Raw genomic sequence first — 25,444 nt, 5'->3', positions numbered from 1 at the left:
ATGACTGTTCCATCTATAAGGAACTTTTCTTAATGAATGTCAGCAGATGCATTCTTTGTGTACTGGGAATGTGTACACACTGAATTAGTGAAATTCAGACACTGCTGTCACCATATATACATAATAGACTTTGAATATTCATCTTGTTATCAATATTTGTGGGGAGAGGAACATCTAAATTCTGTATGGGAGTATACATGGTTATGGTAAAATAATAAATAATTCAAGGACTCATAGTACATCCAATGTCGTGAAATAATATTTTACCCAAATTGAAGGTCATTGGGATAAAAGTAAAAGAGAATTCAATGGATTGCTGCAAGGGGCATAACAGGTTGAATTGTTACTGTACATTGATTTGTCTGTTTAAGCACTATTCAATGTTTTCTAGTGATACTTGTTTAAGAACTCGTATTCACGCTTTGTCATGTATATCATTTATAGTGGCATAGTAATCTCTGAGAAAAAATTTTACTAATTGTCTAATACATCGAACTGTATAGGAGTGCGTCATCATGAACATATCTTCAGCAGCAAAATAATTATATTTAAATATCAGAAGCTGTATCAAGTTTTCTGAGATTAAAATGATTGTATTATTGCAGATGTAACAGAGTTCTGTTGTAAACTTAAACTTGTTAGTGAAATTAACATTAAGACTACATTCTTCTGTAAACCAAAGGTCCATATCAAACTACTGGTCACATTACTTAACTATTTCCTACGCAGAAGTTTCAGAAATTCCCATTACTTTACAAAGGAATTCAATTATCGTTAGTGCTCTTTCCAATGGAAAGGGATTTTGATTCATTCATTATTTGTATAGTGTCACACATTAGCCCCGATTTTTCTACTCGGGCAAAAATGCACGGTACATGTGTGGACTGTAGACTGCCTGATGTGGCGGACATCTCCTGCAGCGGCTTCAAAGAATCCAATTGCATGAAAGCTTCATGCTGTAGTAACCTTCGCTTCCACAGGAAGGGCTGTCCCTAATCCAGATGTTGTGCATAGGTCATTGTGCAGCAGATGGTACAACTCTGTGGCAACCTGTCTTGTGAAGCAAAGGAATCAAAGATAGGTCACTTCTGAAATGTCCAGGTACATGTGGGTGTGTCTATAAATACAGTTCCTAACATAGTAATGAGTGTGGCTAAATCACCTCAGGTATTATTGGGCCTGCATTTGTTCACCACTCATGAACTCCTCCTTATATCAATTATACAGTACATGCAGAACTTCCAAAGGAATACCCACCCTCACTTTTTTTGTATCGTGCAATTTAAATGCCAGCAGCATGAAGGAAAGTTATTTCAGGGAAAATAATTGCAAAAATGGAGAACTAGCCAGCAAAATTAGCTAATGCATAGAGCAAAATTCAGCAAGAGGTAATTGAAAACAGGTTTAAAAAAAATACCTGCACCAGAAACTACTGTGTGCCTTTTAAAACAAAAACCTATTTGAACAGACCAGGTCACAGGACTATCACATGCCCAGTTTCTATGGGTGGTCAGCACCTTGCCTGAAGGCATGACATTTGCTGTGGACCTTTAGCAAGTTATTTAAATACTAAAATAGCATGATTTCAGTTTTTGCCCTCAAATAGTTGGAAAATTAGTCACATGCTTGGTTTTCCAACTGCACCACTGCTAGTAAGGTCCTGCACCATTGATGGGGCCTTGCAGAATTGGGCTGTTATATGTTACATTATTTTAGATATATTCTGTAATAGCTGCCAACCTGGGAAAAAATATTGCCAATGCCATTTAGTGGTGCAGGAGCTAAATGTATATGGCATTGCGTGATGCTGCATACGTTCAGGTGCTTGGGGAGATTACCCTGGGTTTGCATCCTGGCGCAGCGAATATCAGAAAATATGTTGGGTTGGAGTACACGCCTCCAAAGGAACCTGCCTAATTTTCCTCTATTAATATGCATTTAAGGGGAAGCTAGATAGGCACGAGGGAGAAAGGAATAGAAGGATATGCTGATAGGGTTAATTGAAGTAGGGTGGGAGGAGGCTCGTGTGGAGTTTAAACATCGGCATAGACCAGTTGGGCCAAATGGCCTGTTTCTGTGCTGTAAATTCTATGTCACTATCCTTCTTATTGTCCTTTCAAATGTGTCTCATCATTTTTACTGTGCCTAGTTCAGCTACCATATAAACTTTTATTTTAAAGATTACCATTTAAAAGTAAACTAGGTAACAAACATCTAAGAATGAGCTTAAGGCAGTGATTCAATCTTGCTGGCCTTCTGCCATCTGAGCCTAGAAATTCCGCAATCGTTAGGGGAAGAAAAATGTCAGATTTCCAGCAGGGGATTGGGATTTGGTATGAGACTCAGATAAGCCAGAGAACTGCACCCCCCCCCCCAAAAAAAACACAACAGATTCCAGTGGAAGGGAGGAGGGGGAGGGGGGCGGATGGAAGATGTGCCCACCCCAAGTGACAAATCTTTCTCAGATCCAAAGTGGATGCCCTCACACTTCCCCACATGGAACTCCATCTACCATATTGTTGCCCACTCACTTAGTCTAGCTATGTCCCTCTGTAACTTCCTGCTTCCATCTAGAACTTACTGTGCCTCCTAACTTAGTATCATCTGCAAACTTGGATACACAACTCTCTATCCCTTCATCCAAGTCATCAATAAATATGGTGAAAAGCTGAGGCCCCATTACAGATCACTGGGGAGCACCACTTGTCACATCCCATCAATCAAGAACATTTCCTTTATCCCCATTCTCTGTCTCCTACCTCCCAATCAATTACCGACTCTAGACAACAATTATGGCAAACTCCTGATGGGTCTGACAATCCTGTAGCTGCCACAGCCTTGCTACTTCACCACCTCCCTAGGATCTGCATTATCTCCTCCTCTGACGAATGTTGGGCAACTGCCGATTATTGTGGGCAACCTTCTGTGATGAAAGAGAACAGGATATTAGATGTTTGTTGACAGCAGGATAGTCTGGCTTCTTCAGGCAGTGGGTGTCACTGACATTTAAATACAGTTCATATAACACACATGTATACTGAGAAAGGTTAAAGATCACAAGTACCTTTGCTGTACTGGTGAGGTCATTACATTTCTTTCGACACTGGAGAGGTATCCTAGGTATGACCAATGGAGCACTGAGTGTCTATGCAAACTCCCTCCACATTGTCTTGCATTCCTGTCTTGGAGGTCTTCTGCCCCTGACTTCAAAATGGTGGGCTCCTCTTTTTCCCAATATCTTTTAGCAAAATATCAGTTTCAAAGTCCCTGGAGTTGAAAGTTCTCCTTTTATTCTCTCTGTCATGTCTTTCTCAACTGCTGTTCCCAATCGTGTTCTTTCTCCAACTGCTGACTTAGACGCTTTAAGCAGCAGGAGATTTGGGGTGAAATTCAACTTTGGCAGGGGCGCAAAACGGGCAATAGCGAATCGGCTACCTGATTTTTCTTTCCACTGATCAATAACAGTCAATTGGTGTATAACAGGCGGACGATTCACGACTGCCCGTTTTGCACCCTACCAAAGTTGAATTTCATCCCCTTTATATATTGCCACTGCGCCAGATCCTGGCCTATCCTGAAATGATTCTCTGCCCTCCCTCCATATTCCAACCTTTCAAGATGCATCTACAATCTAACTCCTGTCCATCCCCTCACTGGCATTGCAGGATTACTTTACACAGCCTAGATGCCACTACTTAAATTGGTTGAACCTGTGATTTTTTGCAGTGCAGCCACTGTAAAATGTCGGGTTGAAGTCCTGCCCACTGTACTTTAGCCAGTGCAACTGCTCCCCCACAATTTCTAGGTGGATGTTCATTCTTTACTTTCAAGGTATAGCATCATCAAAATAGTCTGAAAATTAAGGAAGCGCGGAATGAGAAAAGAGCATTTATGCTATCAACTCTGTTTGTTCCACAAACGATGCACTATCCACATTAGTGGACTCCTGTCGAACATGTGTAATTTCCTGAGGAAGGGTTCTACAAACTTCTCGGTGCCTTTCAAAGATAAATCAAGCAAAACTGCAGAATACCTGTCTAAATTTACACCCTGAACCTATATTATTCCTCACTGTCCAGTTGTCTTCCTTGTAATGACACTTCCATGGTCCCAACAACTCAGGAATTATGATGTTCCAGACATCAATTGATCATCAGTATTTATCTTTGTAAAGTTTCAATCTAAATATTCAACCACTTCTTTACAGATGTTAATCAGTATTAACAGTATTATCTGGGAGATTATTCCACTTATCCAGAGTTCTGTGAGAAAAAGGTTTCTTTGATTCCAAGTATTGCTTGATTCTTGATAGTTTTGTACTCATATCTTCCGGTTCTGTGCTTACAATTCAAATTAAAAATCCCACCTACATCCTCATTGTTTATTCCTCTCCTTAATTCAAGGACCTGAATCACGTCTCCTGACAATCCTTTCTGTAATGAAATCCAGTTCAGTTCTATGAATCTATCTTAATAACTTACAACCCAGAATCCTTTTCCAATGCACAATTGTCTTTTGGTAAAGTGCCCAAAACTGTAGTCTTCCAAATGTGGCCTAGTGATCTGTTTAAGATTCAAATAACACAGTGAAATTCCCTTGAGGCACAACAGCATGATTAGCCTTGTTGGTAACAGCTTCCTGTTGACTCGATACTTTCAATGAATGGTCAGTAATCAGACACAAATCCTTTTCTACCATTACTAATGAACATCCCGTCATTATCTATTTATTTTTCCTGTTCCAAAGAGCATAACTTTACATTTATATCTACATTAAAATCCATCTGCATACCTATTCACTTGATTAATCATGCTGTCAATATATCAAATATGTCAAAATGTGTCACTTGATGGCATAGTATTATCAGTAAATTTTACAACATTATAAGACCATTTATAAATAGTGTGAACAGCAGATGGCTCAAAGCTGAATTCCACTAATCATTGGCTCCCAGCCACAGCTTTTTCCCTTTATCGTCACCTTCTGAATTTTATTGCTATACCAGTGTTCTGGCCAATTAACTAATTTGCCTTTCGTCCCTGAATTACTGCCAGTCATATTCACCATTCTGAATTTATTTTTCTCAGAAGTGTTATTCTTATCTATGTTAGCTTATGGAAAAATAGGTTTTTGTATGTGAACTGTCAGTCAGGGATAAAAGAAGTTTGATCACCCCACAGCTGTTATACTATTATCCAGAGTGGCGTCCCCTCGTAGCTTTCTGGGTAAGTATTAATTTCCTGCAATCACAGGTTGAGCACATGCACCTAATCTGTGACAAAATGCCTCCAGATTTGTAGAAAAGTGCTTCCCACAAGTGCTGGAAATTTCTAAAAGTCTTTCCATATGACTCTGCTACACTAATGTTTCAATCATAAGATACTGAGAAGAAAGCATGTTAATCTTAGTAAATTTAGATGAACTGACAGAGGAACTAATCCTATTAGTGTCAAGTGCCATCAGAACTTGTAGGATCTGATACTCACCATTATGAAAGCTAATGCTATCCCATCCAGAATGCTCAACAGCAAATACGTTAAATTCCATTAGTTTGCCAGCATCTCTTGAATAAGTCTGCGATGGTTTATGGTGTATTATTTTACTCCTTTTCCTTGAGGTCATAGTACAAGCGGTTAAAATGGTGTGCTGCTAGCTGTTTCAGCACTGTGCTGAAAATATGCATTACGGACTGGCACACCAGAGGCATTAATTTGCGCCTGTAGGTTGTTCCCGTGGAACAAAGGGTAGTTAAAAATGCTAGTATCTACTAAATGCAGAGCCTTAGCCCCATTCTGTCCAGAATGGCGTCCCCTTGTAGCTTTCTGGATAAGTATTAATTTCCTGCAATCACAGGTTGTTGATATTGTTTCCCAGGAAGGAGTCAAGCCATTCAATTCAAACATCCCATGTGATTGACATCTTTTTCCACCTTCTGAAGTCGAGTTCACGTGACGGCATGTGATGTATTCTAATACAGTGACAAAGGTTCTCCATTCGACCCTTGGGTCTCGCTTCCCCTAGACATTGGGCAGGAAAAAGGCACACTCTGATTCATAAGGACCACGATGTCTGCCTAATGGCAGACACCAAATCTAAGGAAAATATCCAGTGGGAAAACTGAAAAATTTAACCCACTGTGTAATAGTAACATATAATTGTTCTTTAAAAATATCCATTAACATTCACATTTGTATAGCACCTTTAATGTATAAAAATGTCCCATGGCGTTTCACGGAGGCGTAATCAAACAAAAATGCCGCCCGTATCATATCCTGCACCAAACCCTGCTCACCCGTCGCCCCTATCCTCGCTGACCTACATTGTTTATTGGTCCCCCAACACATTCACTTCAAAATTTTCATTCTCATGTTTAAATCTGTTTATGGCCTCTGCCCTTCCTATCTCTGTTAACTCCAGTCTTATAACCCCCTTGTCCGAACTCTCCATTCCTCTGACTTTGGCCTCATGTACATCTCCCCTCTCTTCGCTCACCATTGACGGCCATGCCTTCAGCTGCATAGGCCCTACTCTCCTAAACTCTTCTGCCTTTTTATCTCCCTCTCCTTCTTTAAGACCCTCCTTTAAAACCCACCTCTTTGGCCAAGCTTTTGGTCACCCCTCCTAATATCTCCTTCTATGTCTCGTGTCCTTTCTTTTTGATTACACCTCTGAGAATCGCCTTGGGATGTTTTTCTACATTAAAGATGCTACATATATGCAACTTGTTGTAATTGAATTTGTTCCCCCCACCTCTCCCCAACTATTCACTTCCCTGCTCTTACCCTTCTCTAAGCACTCTACCATCACAAAGGGGTTAATAAGTAATTGTATCATTGAGGTAACACAATTGGAACATGTGCCAAGGGTTCCCCCCACTGCAAGATTCAATGTTCTACCAATGGAACAACCAAGCTCCATTGTTGTAATCTTACCATAAGCTCAAAATCAACACTGAAGACATCCTGGGGTTGAATTTCCAAGGGGTTTTACCATTCATCTGCCGGAACTTTGGCAGAAGATCCGTGGAAACTCGGAAAAATGGCATAAACAGTATTTACGCTATTTCCCCACCGTTTCCATGGCTCTTCTGCAAAGTTACAGTGGATGATCGGGCGAATTCCCACATAAATGAATGCACCTAACCCCACTGAAGGACCAGTGAATAAGATTTGTGAATAATATTTTATTTAAATTAGGTGTCACTTCTATTATCATTGATATTTTCTACTTAAACGATATTTGCTGGAGATGTGGTTTTGCAAATCAGAGGATAGCTGTGAAGCCTGCTTTTTTACATTGTTTGATCTGACAATTTCAATTAGTATAATTTATCATCAAAGGTCTTTTTGAAAGAGAGCTGCTTTGATGTTGTTTCTGGGATGTAAGAGTAATAAAAATAATACCATTTAAAAGCAGAATTGAAGCGAGTGAACATAGAAAGCTGGCATGGAAGCCTCAAATAAATGAATCTGAATGCTCAGAATTATTATTGTGTTCTGAGAAAATATAGAAATCTGCAGCACCAATGACATATTTGTTATATTATTATTTAGTGTCGTTAAAGTGAGCATATTTCAAAACATTCAAAGAATATCTCAAAGTGGCAGCTCGATGCTTCCCATATCAGCGTCAAATTCCTTTACTAGTGAAGACCTGCTTTCCCATTATTCAGGTTTCCCAAAATTCAGTACTTTGGTTCAGGGTGCATACTATACTAAGGCATCTAAGTGAAGAGTTCCTGGCAGTCAAATTAAAATGAATGATGGTCATTGGTTTTCAACCAGCACAATTACAGTATTTCATGGTTGAATTGGTACAAAGTAAAAGAAGGTGCCCAGTAAATCAGCAAGTACCAGAGCCAGACTCCCTCCACCTGCTATTATACCACCAAACCAGCAGGCACCAACATGTCAACCTGGTAGACTGTGGGAACTGGCTGCACAAGCTCTGGGCCAGTCGCAGATCTGTAAAGACTCCAGCACCAACCTGTACCACAGGGATGGCACTGTCCGTGGCAGTCAAGATCACTCCCCCCCCCCCCCCCCCGCCCCCCGCCCCCCGGACAACTTTTTTGGCTACATCTCATTGCAGGCTGGCAAAAGATCATCTGCAGCATCAGGTGTTTGATGCCTAGGTCAGTATGGTCATCACAGTTCCCACAGAATAGTAACAGCAACCCAATGTCACTGAACTGCAGTATTTTCCTATGTAGAGGGTTGTTGATATCAGCCACGTGGCCATCCTGCAGCTTATCCTGCATGTTAAAAAGTGATCAATTGTCATCCAGGTAGGTTGATGCACACTAATTTTATGTGTTTAAGTCCTTTGAATATGGGCCAAGAATGGTGTGAGGAGTGAGTAGGATGGCTTCTGTTCTGTTCATTTTTGAGTTCCTTGCAATAGAGGAGCATGTGCACATATTTTGTGGTCAGTTATCACTTAAATTATATAAACTTGCATGGTCATGTGGAGTCGAAGAGGCCTGATGTGATGTGGCATTCTAGGACATGTACTGGATTGAAGGAATTTATGTGAGGGTGGGGGAGAAGGGGTAATGATAGTGACGGCAAAGGTAGACCATGAGAGCACTTCACTGATACATTGCGTTCTGATGCCCCTCGCAGCTATCATTGAGGTGTCCTCTGAGTGATGGTCCTCTACTCCATGCTGTCCTGCCTCCAAAGCAGCTGGGGCCACTTGCTGGGAATCTCCATATCCAGGCCTTTTTGGATGAGAAAGTCGCCCACCCCCTCATTCCCATTGCGTTGCTTACCCCTTCACCTTCCTACCACCCCATCACTACCATCACTCTTCTCAACCCCTGTATCCTCCTCCTTGAATTCCATCATCTCTCATCTCACCCTTGACCCTCCATCCACTCCCCCCACCCCCACTCCCACTCACTCACCCAAGGGCGGGTGGCGATAGTCTAGAAATACCTTCAACTCCAACTGGCTTACCTCCTCTCCTCCCCCCTTGCTGTTCCTTTCCATTTGTTTCCCTCAAAGAGGTTCAGCCGCAGCTTAAGCGCAGAAATACGCTCCCTCCACTACCCCCTCCCCCCGATTTTTTGACCTGAATATAAATTTTACTTGAATAGAGAAGTGTGAAGTGATGCATTTTGGAAGGAAAAAATGAGGAGAGGCAATATTAAGTAAAGGTACTGTTTTAAAAGGGGTAGAGGGACAGAGAGACCTGGGGGTGCACATACACAAATCTTTGAAGGTGGCAGGACAAATTGATAAAGCTGTTAAAAAAGCATATGGAATCCTTGGCTTTATTGATAGAGGCATAGAGCACAAAAGTAAGGAAGTTATGCTAATCCTTTATAAAACACTGGTTAGGCCTCAGCTGGAGTATTGTGTTTAATTCTGGGCACCACACTTTAGAAAGGATGTCAAAGCCTTAGAGAGGGTGCAGAGGAGATTTACTAGAATGGTACCAGGGATGAAGGAATTCAGTTATTTGGAGAGACTGGAGAATCTGGGGTTGTTCTCCTTAGAGCAAAGAAGGTTAAGGGGAGATTTAATAGAGGTGTTCAAAATCATGAGGCGATTGGATAGAGAAGATGGGGAGAAACTGTTTCCACTGGCAAGAGGATCAGTAATCAGAGGACACAGATTTAAGGTAATTGGCAAAAAATCCAGGGGGGAAATGAGAATTTCTTTTACTCAATGAGTTGTTCTGCTCTGGAATGCACTGCCTGAAAGAGTAGTGGAAGCAGATCCAATAGTAACTTTCAAAAGGAATTGAATATATACTTAAAAAGGAAAAAATTGCAGGGCTATGGGGAAAGAGCAGGGGTGTGGGACTAATTGGTAGCTCTTTCAGAGAGCCGGCATAGCTACGATGGACCGAATGGACTGCAGCGATTCAAGAAGGCGGCTCACCGCCACCTTCTCAAGGGCAATTAGGGATGATCAATAAATGCCAGCCTCGCTAGTGATGCCCACATCCCATGAACGAATTTTTAAAAATGGCCTCCGTCTGTGTAGCATGATTCTATGATTTTATGATTCTAGAGCTCTTGCAATGTTCTCTTGTTTTGTAACATTTTTGGAGAAAAACTACTCAGTTGAATGTGCTAGAAGCTAATGAAAAATATTCCATCAGTGCAGCTATCTGCATGATACTGATGCATTCCTGAGAAATTTGGCACGCTACACATACTCAGACTGCACAATCTAAATTCATAGAATCATATAGCACAGAAGGAGGCCATTTGGCCCATCGTGCTTGTGCCACCTCTTCGAAAGAATTATTGAATTAGTCCCACTACCATGCTCTTTTCCCATAGCCCTAGGGATTCAACTCACAGAGTCACAGCTCTGCACAAAAATATCAAGTCTGGGCTCAGGCTTTTGGGCAAACTGTACAGATTAATTCAGCCTCAGAAGTCAGAAATTCATATTTTCTGAACCTAAATTGTAAATCACATGAATGCAGTTAAATAGTGATGTTACTTACTATGTATGTTACTTCATGAAGTTGTCAGACTAGTAATTCCAGAGGTCTGGACTAATAATGCAGAAAACGCAAGTTCAAATCCTAGCAGTTTGCGATTTTGAAGAATCTAGAAATAAAAAGCTGGTATCAGTAAAAGGGACCATGAAGCTATTGGATTGTCGGAAAATCCCAACTGATGTCACGAATGGCCTTTAGGGAAGGAAGCCTGCCATCCTTACTTGGTCTGGCTTATATGTGACTCCAGTCCCACACCAATGTGGTTGACTGTTAACTGCTTTCTGAAGTGGCCTAGCAAGCCACTCAGTTGGCAACTAGGAATGGGCAATAAATGCCAGCCTTGCCAGCGACGCCCACATCCCAAAAATGAATTTTTAAAAAAGGTGTAGGTGACATTACCCTGAAAATACAGAGCAGTTTCATTTTGCACTAAGGAGTATGTATGTGTAAGAATTGCTACTACTTTGATTTGTATACCATGACTTCTTAGTGCATTGTCTATAGTACACAACATTCACCCAATTTTACCATGGTACCTATATTTATTTTATTGCTTTACAGGTTAAGAAGTGGCCTATTGGAAAGCATGGCTTGCTATATGACCGTACCTGGATGATAGTCAACCAAAATGGCATTTGTCTTAGTCAAAAGCAGGAGCCCAGACTTTGTTTGATTCATCCACAAATTGACCTGGAGCAAGGGATCATGACCATCAGTGCAGAAGGTTAGCAAAGCCAACAGGTCTTGCAGGCATTCATCTCAAAAATAGTTATGAACATAAGAAAATATTATTGAGAAACCCTCCGGGTCACTCCATTGCTTAGCTCTAAGTCAGGGTTTTTTCTACTTTCTTTTAAATTTTTGTGCCCAAAATAACTGATGTCAGTGGTGGGGAATAGAACAGTTGGCCACAGAACCGTATTTCCCTCCCTCTCAGTGGCAGTAAACCTATCGGGTGGTCTTACTGCTCCAAACCCTCCCTGAATAGTAAATGAGGGCTCTGGGAGGGGATTCCAGTGGGGTTGTGATGGATTCACATTGAAGATGGTATTCCCACTACATGGCTAACCTGCCAACGAGAGGGAAATCTGTACCTTCGTCAGTAATCTGTATCTTAGTACCTCAGAGGGCCACCCCTTTTTCCACATCTCACCAAACATCTTATGCTAATTTGTGCTGAATTAGATGCAGTTTTTTTTGCTGTGTTTCCCTACCAGAGAGTAGGAAACCCACTCCCTGACCGTACATCTGTTCCATCTCAATAAAGAGGAGAAACCTCACAGTCAAACCAGCACACTTTTCCTATCCCTGCACCACGCTTGTTGTTACTGTTCCTCTACCTACTGCTTGGCACAATAGTTCTGCCTTCTTTCCAGCTCCCTCCAAGGCCGAGTGCAGAGCTGTCTGGATGCGGCTGCCATCCCAGCCATGGCACAATAGCACGCACCCATTCATGGGGGACAGAACCTTTAAATAAATGTAAAGACTACCAACATGAAAATCACAGCTTCGGGCACACATTAATTTAAAAACTTACCATTCTTCATCAGACAGTGTCCAAATAATAATCCTGCTCCTTTAGCTACAAAACAAAAATCCTTCTGGCTTTCCCATGGTGCTTTAAGTGGGCCTGCCCCTTTAATAGTGCTGGTGCCTTTAAGGCCAAGGATATGCTCAGACTTCCTCTTCTGCCCTCATGGCTGTGGCCAAAAGTGCATTCCCATGTACACCCACCTGCCACATCCTTTATTTAAATGTAAACAATTTTACAACACCAAGTTATAGTCCAGCAATTTTACAACACCAAGTTATAGTCCACCAAGTTATAGTCCAGCAAAACCCACCTATAACTTGGTGTTGTAAAATTGTTTACAATTGTCAACCCCAGTCCATCACCGGCATCTCCACATTATTTAAATGTGACAGAAGAGAGCAAGTTTGGGCACTCCGCTCCTAGACCCGGGATTTCCTTTGGGCTCCACACTAATTGCTTCTGGACAGCCCTGAAAGAAGAAGATCTTCCAGCAAGGAAACATAGCCTATTCATGTATTGCTCTTCAGGGAACTGCAGGTATTTTCCTTTTGGCCTGTACGCAAGGCTGGGACAGTAAGAGCATCTGTGAGCATGCCTCCTCTAACATGTTGACTCTTCAGCTGCATCACTGTTTTTCTCCTCCTCCTCCTAGTGTGCCAAAGACTGTGGCAATCCAAGCAGAACCCCCATGGAGAAAAAGGCTGGGCTTCCTGCTTAAATTATAGCTGAAAAATCCTTTGGCAAAACCCCTTCACAGAGAGAGCCTATAATATACAAGGTACATGTAGAAAGTAGAAAAGCTGATTTAAATACAATACCTAGAGTGTAATTTTTCTCAGGGCTTAATTCAGTCCTTGTACTGGTGTTTATACAATAAAAAGCTTTCATACGAACGATGACAGAGAGGAAAAGACCCTCTGATCCATCCAGTCTGTCCCACACAACTGCGATGCCTTGTGCATCACAATGTTTACACTCCCTCCCCACCCCGAAACCATGTAATCTCCTGGGAGAGGTGAAAAACCAGACAAAATCCCAGGCCAATTAAGGAAAACAAAAATCTTGGAAAATTCCTCTCTGACCCCTTTAGGCGATCGATACTAGTCCAGTAGACCACTCTGGCCCTGATTAATGTCATACAGTAGCTACCTTTTGTACGAGGTCTGTTTATGAGTTTAGCATTGCAAACATTATGATAGTGAAGCCTTGATTTTGAAAGACCCTGCACACAGCAGGCAGAGATTGTAAAATTGAGTCCATTATTTTTGTGCGTGCAATTCGCTGTATACCTGAATTTATAAGGCGTGATTTGGTGGGGGGTGGGGAATAATGAGACTGTGCAACCAGCAAGAATGGCCTCATTTAAATATTAAGATTCCATTGTAAACTTTTATGCCTCTGGGATTTTATATCTTCAGGTGGCACAGCACAACCTTGCCATAATTACTGAGTGTACTTGAGTACTGGGACGGGCCTCCTGAAACAGGCTTCTTAAAGGAGGAAGATAGGTTTTTGATAATCTTTGGATTATTTTTTGCAATTTTATTTACCTCTTGCTGTATTTTGCTTTATGTGTTAGTTGGCTTTTCTAGATAGTCTTCCATTTTTGGATAAGGGTGGGCATACCTTTGGAGCTTCTGAACACGCTGCACAGTTGAGATGAGGAAGGGAAGTTCGTGAGGGGCCAACTAATACACATGCAACATCTTCTAAGCTGTTTTGGCCATGCCTGGAGCTACCTCAGGACCTTTAACTGGACATCTTGGGGAGCCCTATTTTCGCTGCTTCTGCTTCACAAGATAGGCTGCCACAGAGTTGTGCCATCTGCATTTCCCAACATTACAACAGTGTCTGCACTTCAAAAAGTAATTCATTGGCTGTGAAGTGCTTTGGGACGTCCTGAGGTCGATGAAAGGCACTCTATAAATGCAAGTCTTTCTTTTCTTTCATTGATCTAGATACAACATCTGCATCAGAGTAAGGAAGGTTACCACAACACAAAGCTTTCATGCTACTGCATCCTTCCAAGCCACTGCAGGGAAAATTTGCCACATCAAGCAACTTGTAGTGTACATATGTATCAGAGTAGTGATGTTTACAAAGGGCAACACTTTTCTAATGGAAACGAGACATCAGCTGTTCCGCATGTGTAGCTTTCAGCGGTGGCAGGGTTCCCTCAAGTGCAGAGAGTAGCATGTGGCACATGTGGGTATTCGGGCTCTTCATTATCAACCCCATAGCCTTCATGAACAGAAAGGACTTGCATTCAATGCATGTTCAGGTGGTGTCTAACCATGATAACACATTATCATGCTCGTCAGTGGCTGTTATCTATGAAGCAAAATTGATGCCTCATTGTGCAGCATTCCAAGGCACCCCCATTTAGAGGAGAGGAAATACTGGGTGGATGGCTCTTAGAAGACAGGTTATCATCATCACCGATGGCTGCTGACACGACTGAGAAACCTCCTAACAGTAGAGGAACACTTTGACCTGGACATCTCATCATCCGTTGTCATCTCTCCCTTCAAGAAAAGTGTGCCAGGGGATTAGGCACAATGAAAGAGTGTGTGCAAAAGGGTAACAGCTGTGTACAGTATTTGAAATGGTACCTCCCAGAGGGTGCGGCACTTCCCAGTTTAGATTTACGCCACATTTGATGGGCCCTATAAGAAATGTGTTGAAAATTGATGACAACACTCACAGCACAGCACACTTTTTCTTCATTTGTAGTCAGTTACAAGGAAGCTGGGTGACTGCATTGACTCAGTCGACAGCCTTCCTCCATGGAGCGAGCACCAGTGCTTTTACTGGAAGGTAGCCTTCAGCCCTGAATAAGGCTCTTTTGGTACATCACCTGCACCTCCATCTCCTCAGCATCAAAGGAAACAGGGTTATGTACATGTTTCCAACTGTGGTCATCATGAATAATTATAGGCCACTTTTCTACTGCCATCCCAACTTCCCCTTTTATGGGAAGCTGCAGTTTTCAAGAGCTGGTGCCTCACACCAGAGTGTCCTACAGCCCAAGGTCTCTGTGCAAGCTTTTCCTCTGTTTTTAGCCTATTCAAATTAGGGGTCAGCCTTAGGTTACAAAATTTGGCAAAGCCTACTCCCTATCCTACAGGTGCAGGTGCGCACCCATGCCACAGTTTTGACAGCATTGCAAAACTGGAGCTTAAAAGCTTTGAGGGCGAAAAATCATACCAGGATAGATCCGAGTATTTTTATAATGGTGAAAAGCTAGGTACAATAAAGGCCCAAAGAGATTTAGGAGTCCATGTACACAGGTCACTAAAATGTAGCGGACAGGTACAAAAAATAATCAAAAAGGCTAATGGAATTTTAGCCTTTATAACTAGAGGGCTAGAATATAATGGGGAGGAAGTTTTGCTACAGCTATACAAATCCCTGGTTAGACCACATCTAGAGTACTGTGTATGGTTCTGGGCACCGTACCTTAGAAAGGATATATTGGCCTTGGAAGTAGTGCTGTGTAGATTCACCAGAATGTTACCAGGGCTCCAAGGGTTAACTTTTGTGGAGAGATTACATAAACTAGGCTTATATTCCCTGGAATGTAGAAGGTTAAGGGGTGATCTGTTGAGGTTTTGGGGATTTTGAAAGGAATTGATAGGGTAGATAGAGAGAAACTTTGTCTGCTGGTGAGGGAGTGTAGGAAAACCTTAAAATCAGAGCCAGGCCATTCAGGAGAGAAGTTAGGAAACACTTCTTCACGGAAAGGGTGGTAGAAATGTGGAACTCTCTCCCACAAATAGCAGTAGATGCTAGCTCAATTAATAATTTTTAAATCTGAAATCGATTGATTTTTGCTCACCAAGGGTATTAAGGGATATGAAGCCAAGGTGGATAAATGGAGTTAGGGTACAGATCAGCCATGATCTCATTGAATGGCGGAATAGGCTCGAGGGGCTGAATAGCCTACTCATGTTCCTATGTTCATTATGTAATGTAGTTCATTTCTTTCAAATTTAAAGGAACAGAATGTATGAAATAGGAGTGTCAGTGGGAGAATGACTAAGATTGTGATTCCAGCACTAACATTCTGCAAAATGAACCAATACATTTGAATAAGTCATGTAGACCAGTTCATTAGTGAGCCACCTAATGATGCTATCTCTGGGAAACTCCCTGGGAATGTAGTGAGTGGAAGATAGAAAGAAGACTAATGGCTATAGTGTGTATTTGACAGAATGTATAGATGGAGCAGCACTCAGGAGGGTTGCTAATGTATTTTCTTGTGTAACTTGCTATTTCCTTTTTTCTTGAGGAAAATAAGATTATTTTTTGCACTTCTGCAGACTAATTGCTACATTCAAATAATTTGTCCCCAGATGACAGCTGAGGTCAGAGTCCTAATTCCAGGCCACCGCCTTTCTAGAACTGGTTCCACGTATAACAGAATAATTGAACTTATTAACTGACTGTGTGGCAAATTAACATACAGTTTCACCCAGCTTGTTTTTATACCACTCACACTTCTTGTCTGAAATGTCCAAAGAAAACATAGGTGCTGAATTTCCTCAGCATTTTCAGTGCATTAGTGACGTATAACTGGCACAGGAAATTGTTTTAGGCAGGAAAATCGGGTGGAAGCTATTTCTGCCTGATTTCCGCCATTAAAACACTTCTCCCGACTTCCCTCGCGCTTTTTGAGCCTTCTCGTAATCCGCCCACCCTATCCCGACAGACCTCGTTTGCATACGTCAAAGTGACGACCAGTGACGCGGCAGCTCTGGTTCCTGATTTTACATTCCTTTTACACTCCGGGTATCCTACACAGAGTTCTGTGAGATTGCAGCAGCTGCCCAGGATCAGCTGATCAAAGCGGAACTGAGGAGTTCCTGACACAGAAGAATCTGGAGATTTTGAATACAGATTTCTGCAGCTGGGAAATGCTTTTGAAAAGCATTTTTTTTGCCATTCTGCCTAGAGGCACTTGGCCTTGTTTCTGAGTGCTTCTCACAGGGTCAGACCCACTCTACTCCCTCCCGCAGGGCTTCCCAGGAGCAGGTATGGTATTCACTATGGGCGTAATCTTAAATGCCATTATCATGGAAGAGGAGGAGCAGCACAGGACACTTACTGCAAGATGCATCACAGCACTTCTCATCGCTGAAGTCTTCTCTTCTATGTAACATAATATACCTTTGACGTCAAAGTCTGACCTCCTTCTCCCCCATTTTGAAATAACAGCAGATTCCTCTAATCCACTACCCATCCTACAATGTGACAAGAGATCAGTCCTCTTTGCCCTGACGTGAACATGCCAATAATCATCGCCTGAGTAAGGAAATCAGCACCAACTAAGTGTGCTCGTTCCTGTAAAATTCTAACCTCCATCAATAACAAAGCACCATGTCAGTCCACATTCTACTTTATACAGTGAATTCTAGAGTGGACACAATCAAACTACTCTTGCTCAACACCGTGCTTCCCTGGGTGCCTACATGTGCCTTTTTCTTTACCTATTCTCGTGCTTCTTCTAGGTGCCACCTGAGGGCTAGGATTCTGGGAGATGGTTTTTTAGCTGCTTGTGTTCCATAGAAGGTTTATGGGACTGAGGTGGCCCTTGTCAAATGGCAGCTTGATCCTAGCGGGAGCCATTGCTGACTGCATCTGGAGCTAACTCCTGGCAGCCTGGTGTCACCTTCCACATTGCACTGGCCTGATGCTCTGAGGGGAAAGGCCAGAGGCCTGGTGAATGCTGCTGTGCTGAGGGATGGGTGGATATCAGCTGTTGCCATTCCATTGAGGCCTGGATTTGAGGCCCGTACCCACCCATCCTAGGGTATGCTGGCATTTCTGGAGATGGGGGAAAGAGCAGGTGCTTGGGGTAGGGACCCCTCCCTGTCAGTACACTGCTGGCAGGATGGGCTACTCCCTTGGTGTTGACTAGACTCTTGGGCTACAGGAGCCTGTTTCGATTTGCCAGTTTTTCGTGCTTCCCTTTCTACATACCTATCCCCAACTTAGCCATCCTCCTTTAGCTATTCACACTCTTTGTATCACATATATGTCTTTTTTATTATTTGATTTGATTTCTCTCATTATACCTCCCTTTGTCTCATGTAAATATCACTTCTGCAATTTAACCATCTCCTATTATCGACCTGAGCACTTTAGAGGTAATTCTATTTCTTTTCCTGAATGTGTGATTGTATTTCTCCCCCTTCCCCCTTCCAGTTCTGAGGAAGTGTGCACCTGAAATGTCGACTTTTGTTCTCGCCATGGATTCTGCATGTCCTGCTGAGTGTTTCCAGCCTTTACTGTTTTTGTTCCAGATTGCAGTATTTTGCTTTTTGTCCACCAAAATATAATCAGACTATGGCATAGTTAGTCTTATTGTGGTAAAAAAATTGCATATTGTTGCAATTTAAAGATTCATTGTTCTGTTGAAAATGATGTATTCTGAGGTTATGTGCATTTTTCTAATTGTGTCTTCTAACACCGACGCCATAACTAAACAAAACACCATTCCTCATCCACTGTGCATGTTGTAAAATTGAAAGTGAGCTTCTACTGAATGCTGCAAAGGGCAATCAGAACTTCCAGGGTTAGCGACTGGTAATTAGTGAACGTCAATCACCAGTGGAACCATTATTTTTCTGCAGAACTAGACATCGACTCCCCAGGGCACACTCCACAACACCAGTGGTGTCTCTTCCAGACTAAAAAAAAGATAATGATAAGAAAAACAACACCTTTTAATTGAATGAAAACTAATAGATTTTTTACATTTATATTAGACTTGAAATTAGAGTAAAATTATTCTCAGACAAAATTCCAATTTTGCATGGTGGAACATTTACATTTTGGAAAAAAAGTATTGCTACACAAAAAAAAGCAGTCAGGAAAAATGGGCATGGAATGAGTTAATTTCACACAGCAGACATTCTTTAAAATAATGATGTCACCCACAAGACAAAAATCAGATTTGTGGACAGTTGTGATATTTCTGCTGGCACAAAGAACAGTAAATCTACTACCACACACCCAGGGAGAAATGACGTGCAGGGCGTTGTAAAAGGTGACACCCCATACATTTAGAACATTTAGCTTATGGTTGGTAGCAAAGGAGCGTGCTTATCTCTTCAAACTTTCTCTGTTGTTCCCCTGAGATCAGGAATACAGTGAATCTCCAGGCTGTGCTTTGACCTTGGAGAATTCATTTAAGGGTAGATTTTCTGTGTCCTTGAATGTGGCAATGTACCTCACAAACCTCCAGCATGCATCGGAGCATTGTGGGGAGAGGGCCTCGATGTGCGCTTATGGCGTGCAAAGTACCTCATCGCGGACGAGGACTTGAAAAATTTACCCTTTAATGTTCCTTGAAGACGAGGAAAATCTCTCTCAACAATCCTGCCAGCCTCCAAATAAAGTATATTTGAAGGCAGGAAATAACGTAAGAAATAGGAGCAGGAATAGGCCATCTGGCACCTTGAGCCTGCTCCGCCATTCAACAAGATCATGGCTGATATTCTACCTCAACACCATTTTCCTGCACTATCCCCATATCCCTTGATGCCTTTAATATCTAGAAATCTATCGATCTCTGTTTTGAATGTACTCAATGACTGAACCTCCACAGCCCTCTGGGGTAGAGAACTCCAAAGATTCTCCACCCTCTGAGTGAAGAAATTTTTCCTCATCTCAGTTCTAAATGGCCTACCCCTTATTTCTGAGACTGTGACCCCTGGTTCTAGACTCCCCAGCTAGGGGAAACATCCTCCCTGCATCTACCCTGTCGAGCCCTGTAAGAATTTTGTATGTTTCAATGAGATCACCTCTCATTCTTCTAAACTCTAGCGAATACAGGCCTAGTCTACTCAATCTCTCCTTCTACAACAATCCCGCCATCCCAGGAATCAGACTGATGAACCTTTGTTGCACTTCCTCTATGGCAAGTATATCCTTTTAGGTAAGAAGATCAAAATTGTACACAATATTCCAGGTGCAGTCTCACCATGGCCCTATATAATTGCAGTAAGACATTTTTACTCCTCCACTCAAATCCTCTTGTAATGAAGGCCAACATACCATTTGCCTTCCGAATTGCTTGTTGCACCTGCATGCACCTGCATGTTAGCTTTCAGTGACTCATGTACAAGGACATGAGTCACTGAAAGACATTAATGACTTGGATATGAATGTAAAAGGTATGATCAGTAAGTTCGCTGATGATACAAAGATTGGTAGGGTGGTAAATAGTGAGGAGGATAGCCTCAGTCTGCAGGACGATATAGATGGGTTGGTCAGATGGGCGGAACAGTGGCAAATGGAATTTAACCCGGAAAAGTGCGAGGTGATGCACTTTGGAGGGACTAACAAGGCAAGGGAATACACAATGAATGGGAGGACCCTAGGCAAGACAGAGGGTCAGAGGGATCTTGGTGTGCAAGTTCACAGATCCCTGAAGGCGGCGGAACAGGTAGATAAGGTGGTAAAGAAGGCATATGGGATACTTGCCTTTATTAGCCGAGGCATAGAATATAAAAGCAAGGAGGTTATGATGGAGCTGTATAAAACACTGGTTAGGCCACAGCTGGAGTACTGTGTGCAGTTCTGGTCGCCACACTACAGGAAGGATGTGATCGCTTTGGAGAGGGTGCAGAGGAGATTCACCAGGATGTTACCAGGGCTGGAGCGCTTCAGCTATGATGAGAGACTGGGAAGATTGGGTTTGTTTTCCTTGGAGCAGAGGAGGCTGAGGGGGGACATGATTGAGGTGTACAAAATTATGAGGGGCACAGATAGGATGGATACTAAGGAGCTTTTTCCCTTCGTTGAGGGTACTATAACAAGGGGACATAGATTCAAGGTAAAAGGCGGGAGGTTTAGAGGGGATTTGAGAAAGAACTTTTTCACCCAGAGGGTGGTTGGAGTCTGGAACTCACTGTCTGAAAGGGTTGTGGAGGCAGGAACCCTCACAGCATTCAAGAAGCATTTGGATGAGCACTTGAAATGCCATAGCATACAAGGCTACGGACCAAATGCTGGAATATGGGATTAGAGTAGACAGGGCTGATGGCCGGCGCGGACACGATGGGCCGAAGGGCCTCTATCCGTGCTGTATGACTCTATGACACCCAGGCCCCTTTGAACATCAACATTTCCCAATCTCTCACCATTTAAAAAATACTCTGCATTTCTGTTTTTCCTACCACAGTGGATAACTTCACATTTTTCCACATTATATTCCATCTGCCACGTTCTTGCCCACTCACTTAGCCTGTCTGTATCCCCTTGAAGCCGCTTTGTATCCTCCTCACAACTCACATTCCCACCTAGTTTTGTGTCATCAGCAAACTTGGAAATATTACATTTGGTCCCCTCATCCAAATCATTGATATTGATTGTGAATAGCTGGGGCCCAAGCACCGATCCCTGCTGTACCCCACCAGTCACAGTCTGCCAACCTGAAAAAGACCTGTTTATTCCTACTCTCTGTTTTCTGTCTGTTAACCAGTTCTCAATCCATGCCAGTATATTACCCCCAATTCCATGTGCTCTAACTTTGTTCACCAACCTGTGTGGGACCTTATCAAAAGCCTTCTGAAAATCCAAATACACCACATCCACTGATTCCCTCTTATCTATTCTACTAGTTACATCCTCAAAGAACTCCAACAAGTTTGTCAAACATGATTTCCCTTTCCTAAATCCATGTTGATTCTGCCAAATCCTATTATTACTTTCTAAGTGTCCTGTTATCACATCCTTTGTAATAGATTCTAGCATTTTCCCTACTACTGATGTCAGGCTAACGGGTCTGTAGTTCCCTGTTCTCTCTCCCTCCTTTCTTAAATAGTGGGGTTACATTTGCTACCCTCCAATCTGCAGGAACCATTCCAGAATGTATAGAATTTTGGAAGATGACAACCAATGCATCCACTATCTCTATAGCCACCTCTTTCAAAACCCTGGGATGTAGATCATCAGGTCCTTGGGATCTATCGACTTTCAGTCCCATTAATTTCTCTAGTACTATTTTTTTACTAATACTAATTTCTTTCAGTTTCTCATTCTCGCCAGACCCTTGGTTCTCTAATATTTCTGGGAGGTTTTTTGTGTCTTCTTCCATGAAGACAGACACAAAGTATTTGTTTAATTTCTCTGCCATTTCCTTATTCCCCATTATAAATTCTTCCATCTCTGTCTGTAAGGGACCCACATTTGCCTTTGCCTTTTTACATATCTATAGAAGCTTTCACAATCCGTTTTTATGTTTCTTGCTAGTTTACTCCCATATTCTATTTTCCCTTTCTTTATCAATTTCTTGGTCCTCCTTTGCTGAATTCTAAAATGCTCCCATGTACCGTGGTGTTGAGTCACAATGCAGAACCTGTTTGATGGAGGAAGGTTCGAGCCGAGACATAAACTAGAGACAGTGCCAAGAATATATTCGGAGTGACTGCAAGATGCTTTCTGACATACTAAAACTTTGATGGTTAGTTTGCTTCAATCCCTCAGGAATGGATCCCATAATGGTGTCTCTAGAAGAAGAAGACGGAAAACAAATTCCATTTCAGTTCTGCCAAACCAAAGTCTGTGGAGACAGGTAAGTATCCGAGACAAGTTTACAACAATTTACAAATGTGTTTATTGCCTACGGCATTTGCACCATTTGCTTTCGCAGTCAGGGCCTGAATAGTTTCAATGGATGAGCCAAGGTGGACTGCCAATTAATTGATTGAACTGTAGGCAAAGTATTAAAACTTGATACAGCACAATGTAAGCTGAATGAGCAGATGGTGTGCTGTTCTGTATGCACGTTCAGGATTAGAATTAAAGAAATGGAACTTGAGTCCTTGGGGATGAAATTCCTCCTTTAATGAAAATGAAGAATGCCTTTTTTCTTCATAATTAATAGTTGCTAATGAAATGTCAGGAACATATGGCTTTTCACAAGTGTAGTTCCTAAGAATGTAACTTTGTTAGTGGGTTGTTAATTGATAGAGAAAAATATTCAACCTCCTGATTTTCTTTTAAAAGAGGAGTTTTATGCCGTGGGGTTATTGCTGGACATAACCTAGCGAGTCCCCAATACCAGCCCCTACTACATTGATGGTGATATTCCCGGCAGGCAGAAGTGCTTCCCTGAATAGGCTATCTTGGAATCCCCCTATGGAACACCAGACCCTGGCACATCCGGCTCTTGACCTAGTTTCCGGCTGTTCCAGTGGACTCCTGCTGATGTTACGATGCGAGTATGCCGAACGGCCATGAATTTGTCAGGTCCCAGGGATCTGTGCTGGGATCTCTTTTATTCTCCATTTATATAAATGGCTTGGACAAAGGCACAAGATGAAGTTTGCTGATAATACCAAATTAGGGGACATGGCAAACTGTGAAGAATGCAAGACACTACACGAGGACATGGAATGGTTAGCAGAGTGGCAGGTGCAGTCCAGTGAAGAGAAATGTGAAGTAGTACATTTTGGAAAAAGAACAGTGAAAGGAAGTATACCCTAAATTCTTTACAGAGTGGAGGGACAGAGAGATAGATTTTTAAACGTGAGAAGGCAAGCAGAAAATGCCAGGTAAACGGAATGGTGGATTTTAAATGTGGGGACATTGAATACAAAATCAAGGAAGTGATTTGTATCAGACATTGGCTAGGCCACAGTTTAATTTTGTGTGCCATTCTGGGCAATCCATTATAGGGAGTATATTAAATCCTTGAAAAGGGCACAGCGAAGATTCACTCGAATGATACCATAGTGACAAAGAACGGTTCGAAAAATTGGAACAGTTTATACTGGAACAGGGACGGTTAAGAATGGATCTAATACAAGTTTTCAAAATTATGGAAATATTTGAGAGGTCTGCAGCAGCAGTAATGGCTGCCAGCTGTCTGGTCCTCTGGCTACTGTCCAAAAACAGCAGCCAGGAGGCCTCGAGCCCCTAGCATCCATTGGGAACCTATAAAGAAATTAGATATATTCACCTCCAATCTGAGAGGGGCCAAACGCAACATCTTCTGGGTGCCCCTGTGTTTAGGTGCCCACGTGGCAAACAAAGAGGAAGATGAGGCAGAAGATCCAGTTAGGGCTCTACCTCCTCATTTACATAGGTGCCCCTTGGGCCTGTTCTGGGTGCAAGCACTCCATGTTCACTCAGAGGATCCACAGGAAATCCTGGGCATGTAAAGAGGGTGGAGACCCCGTATCACAGATCTCCAACTTTCTTTCCTCTCCTTAGCACCTGGGAACTGAACATTTGTCAGGCACACAGGAGAGGAAAATTGGCCCTGTATTTCTTATAATTACATTAGGTGTGTCAATCATTCATAGGATTCAAAAAAGCATTTCACACATAAATACAGCTAATCAAACATAATTTAAATGATACTAAAATTGATTGGTTTGAACCCCTTACTTGGGACACAATTAAAACATTTTGAGTGATCTGTGAAAAGGATATTCGTCCAAGGACAATGCAGCAATCAGCCCGTACATACCAAGATCTTCCTGATCTATACTTTGTCTCTGTCCTGCCTTGTCCTAATGGGGCGGCAATTCCTCAGGGATTGCACTAGTCTCCCATTGTAACTTCAGCAGGAGACCGGCAGAGCCTGCAGGAAAACAGCAGAGGTCCGGTGAGGAACCTACATCCACCCCTTTACAAGACAAATGACAGCTTTTCAGCACTTCGAGTCTGTTTGTCCATTCAAGTAGATCATGGCTGATCTGTATCTCAACTTCATTTACCTGCCTTTGTTCTATATCCCTTAATACCCTTACCTATTAAAATGCTGTTGATCTCAGTCTTGAAAATTTCAATTGACACAGCATCCACAGCCTTTTGGGGGAGAGAATTCCATATTCCCATTATCCTTTGTGTGAAAAAATGCTTTCTGATTTCACTCCTGAATGGCTTAGGCTTAATTTTAAGATTGTGTCTCCTTGTTAAAGATTCCCCCACCTGAGGAAATACTTTCTCTGTATCTAGTCTATCAAATCCTTTTATCATTTTAAACCCTCAATTAAATATTTGGCTTGTATTCAGTGCCCCAATTATAAAGCCAAGTACGTAATTGGCTAAGGAATAGAAAGCAGAGAGTAGTGGTGAACGGATGTTTTTCTGAGTGGAGAGAAGTATACAGTGGGGTCTCCCAGGGATCAGTATTAGGACCATTGCTTTTCTTGTTATATATAAATGACCTGACTTGGGTATGGGGAGTACAGTTTTGAAGTTTGCAGATGATACAAAACTTGGCAACATAGTAAATAGTGAGCAGGATAGTTGCAGACTTCAGGAGGACATAGACAGACTGGGCAAACACATGGTAGATTCAATTTAATGCGGATAAGTGTGAAGTGCTGCACTTTGGGAGGAACAACATGGAGAGGCGGTATAATGTAAATGGTACTATTTTGAGGGGAGTGCAAGAGCAAAGGAACCTGGGTGCATATTCACAAA

General features: G+C 42.2%; 1 protein-coding gene across 1 annotated transcript in view; it reads left to right on the top strand.

Annotated features, from left to right (window-relative positions):
* mocos (molybdenum cofactor sulfurase) overlaps positions 1–25,444 on the top strand; it is a 224,897-nt gene that overhangs the window by 139,136 nt on the left and 60,317 nt on the right. Inside the window, exons 9-10 of the mRNA XM_067996069.1 lie at positions 11,026–11,188; positions 22,493–22,580. Of these exons, the coding sequence (XP_067852170.1) occupies positions 11,026–11,188; positions 22,493–22,580 (251 nt within the window). The remainder of the gene's footprint in view (positions 1–11,025; positions 11,189–22,492; positions 22,581–25,444) is intronic.

Source organism: Heptranchias perlo, chromosome 2 (genome assembly GCF_035084215.1).
Source record: "Heptranchias perlo isolate sHepPer1 chromosome 2, sHepPer1.hap1, whole genome shotgun sequence".
NCBI lineage: Eukaryota > Metazoa > Chordata > Chondrichthyes > Hexanchiformes > Hexanchidae > Heptranchias > Heptranchias perlo.
The sequence above is the reverse complement of the archived record's forward strand: the minus strand, read 5'-3'. Positions and strand labels throughout refer to the sequence as shown.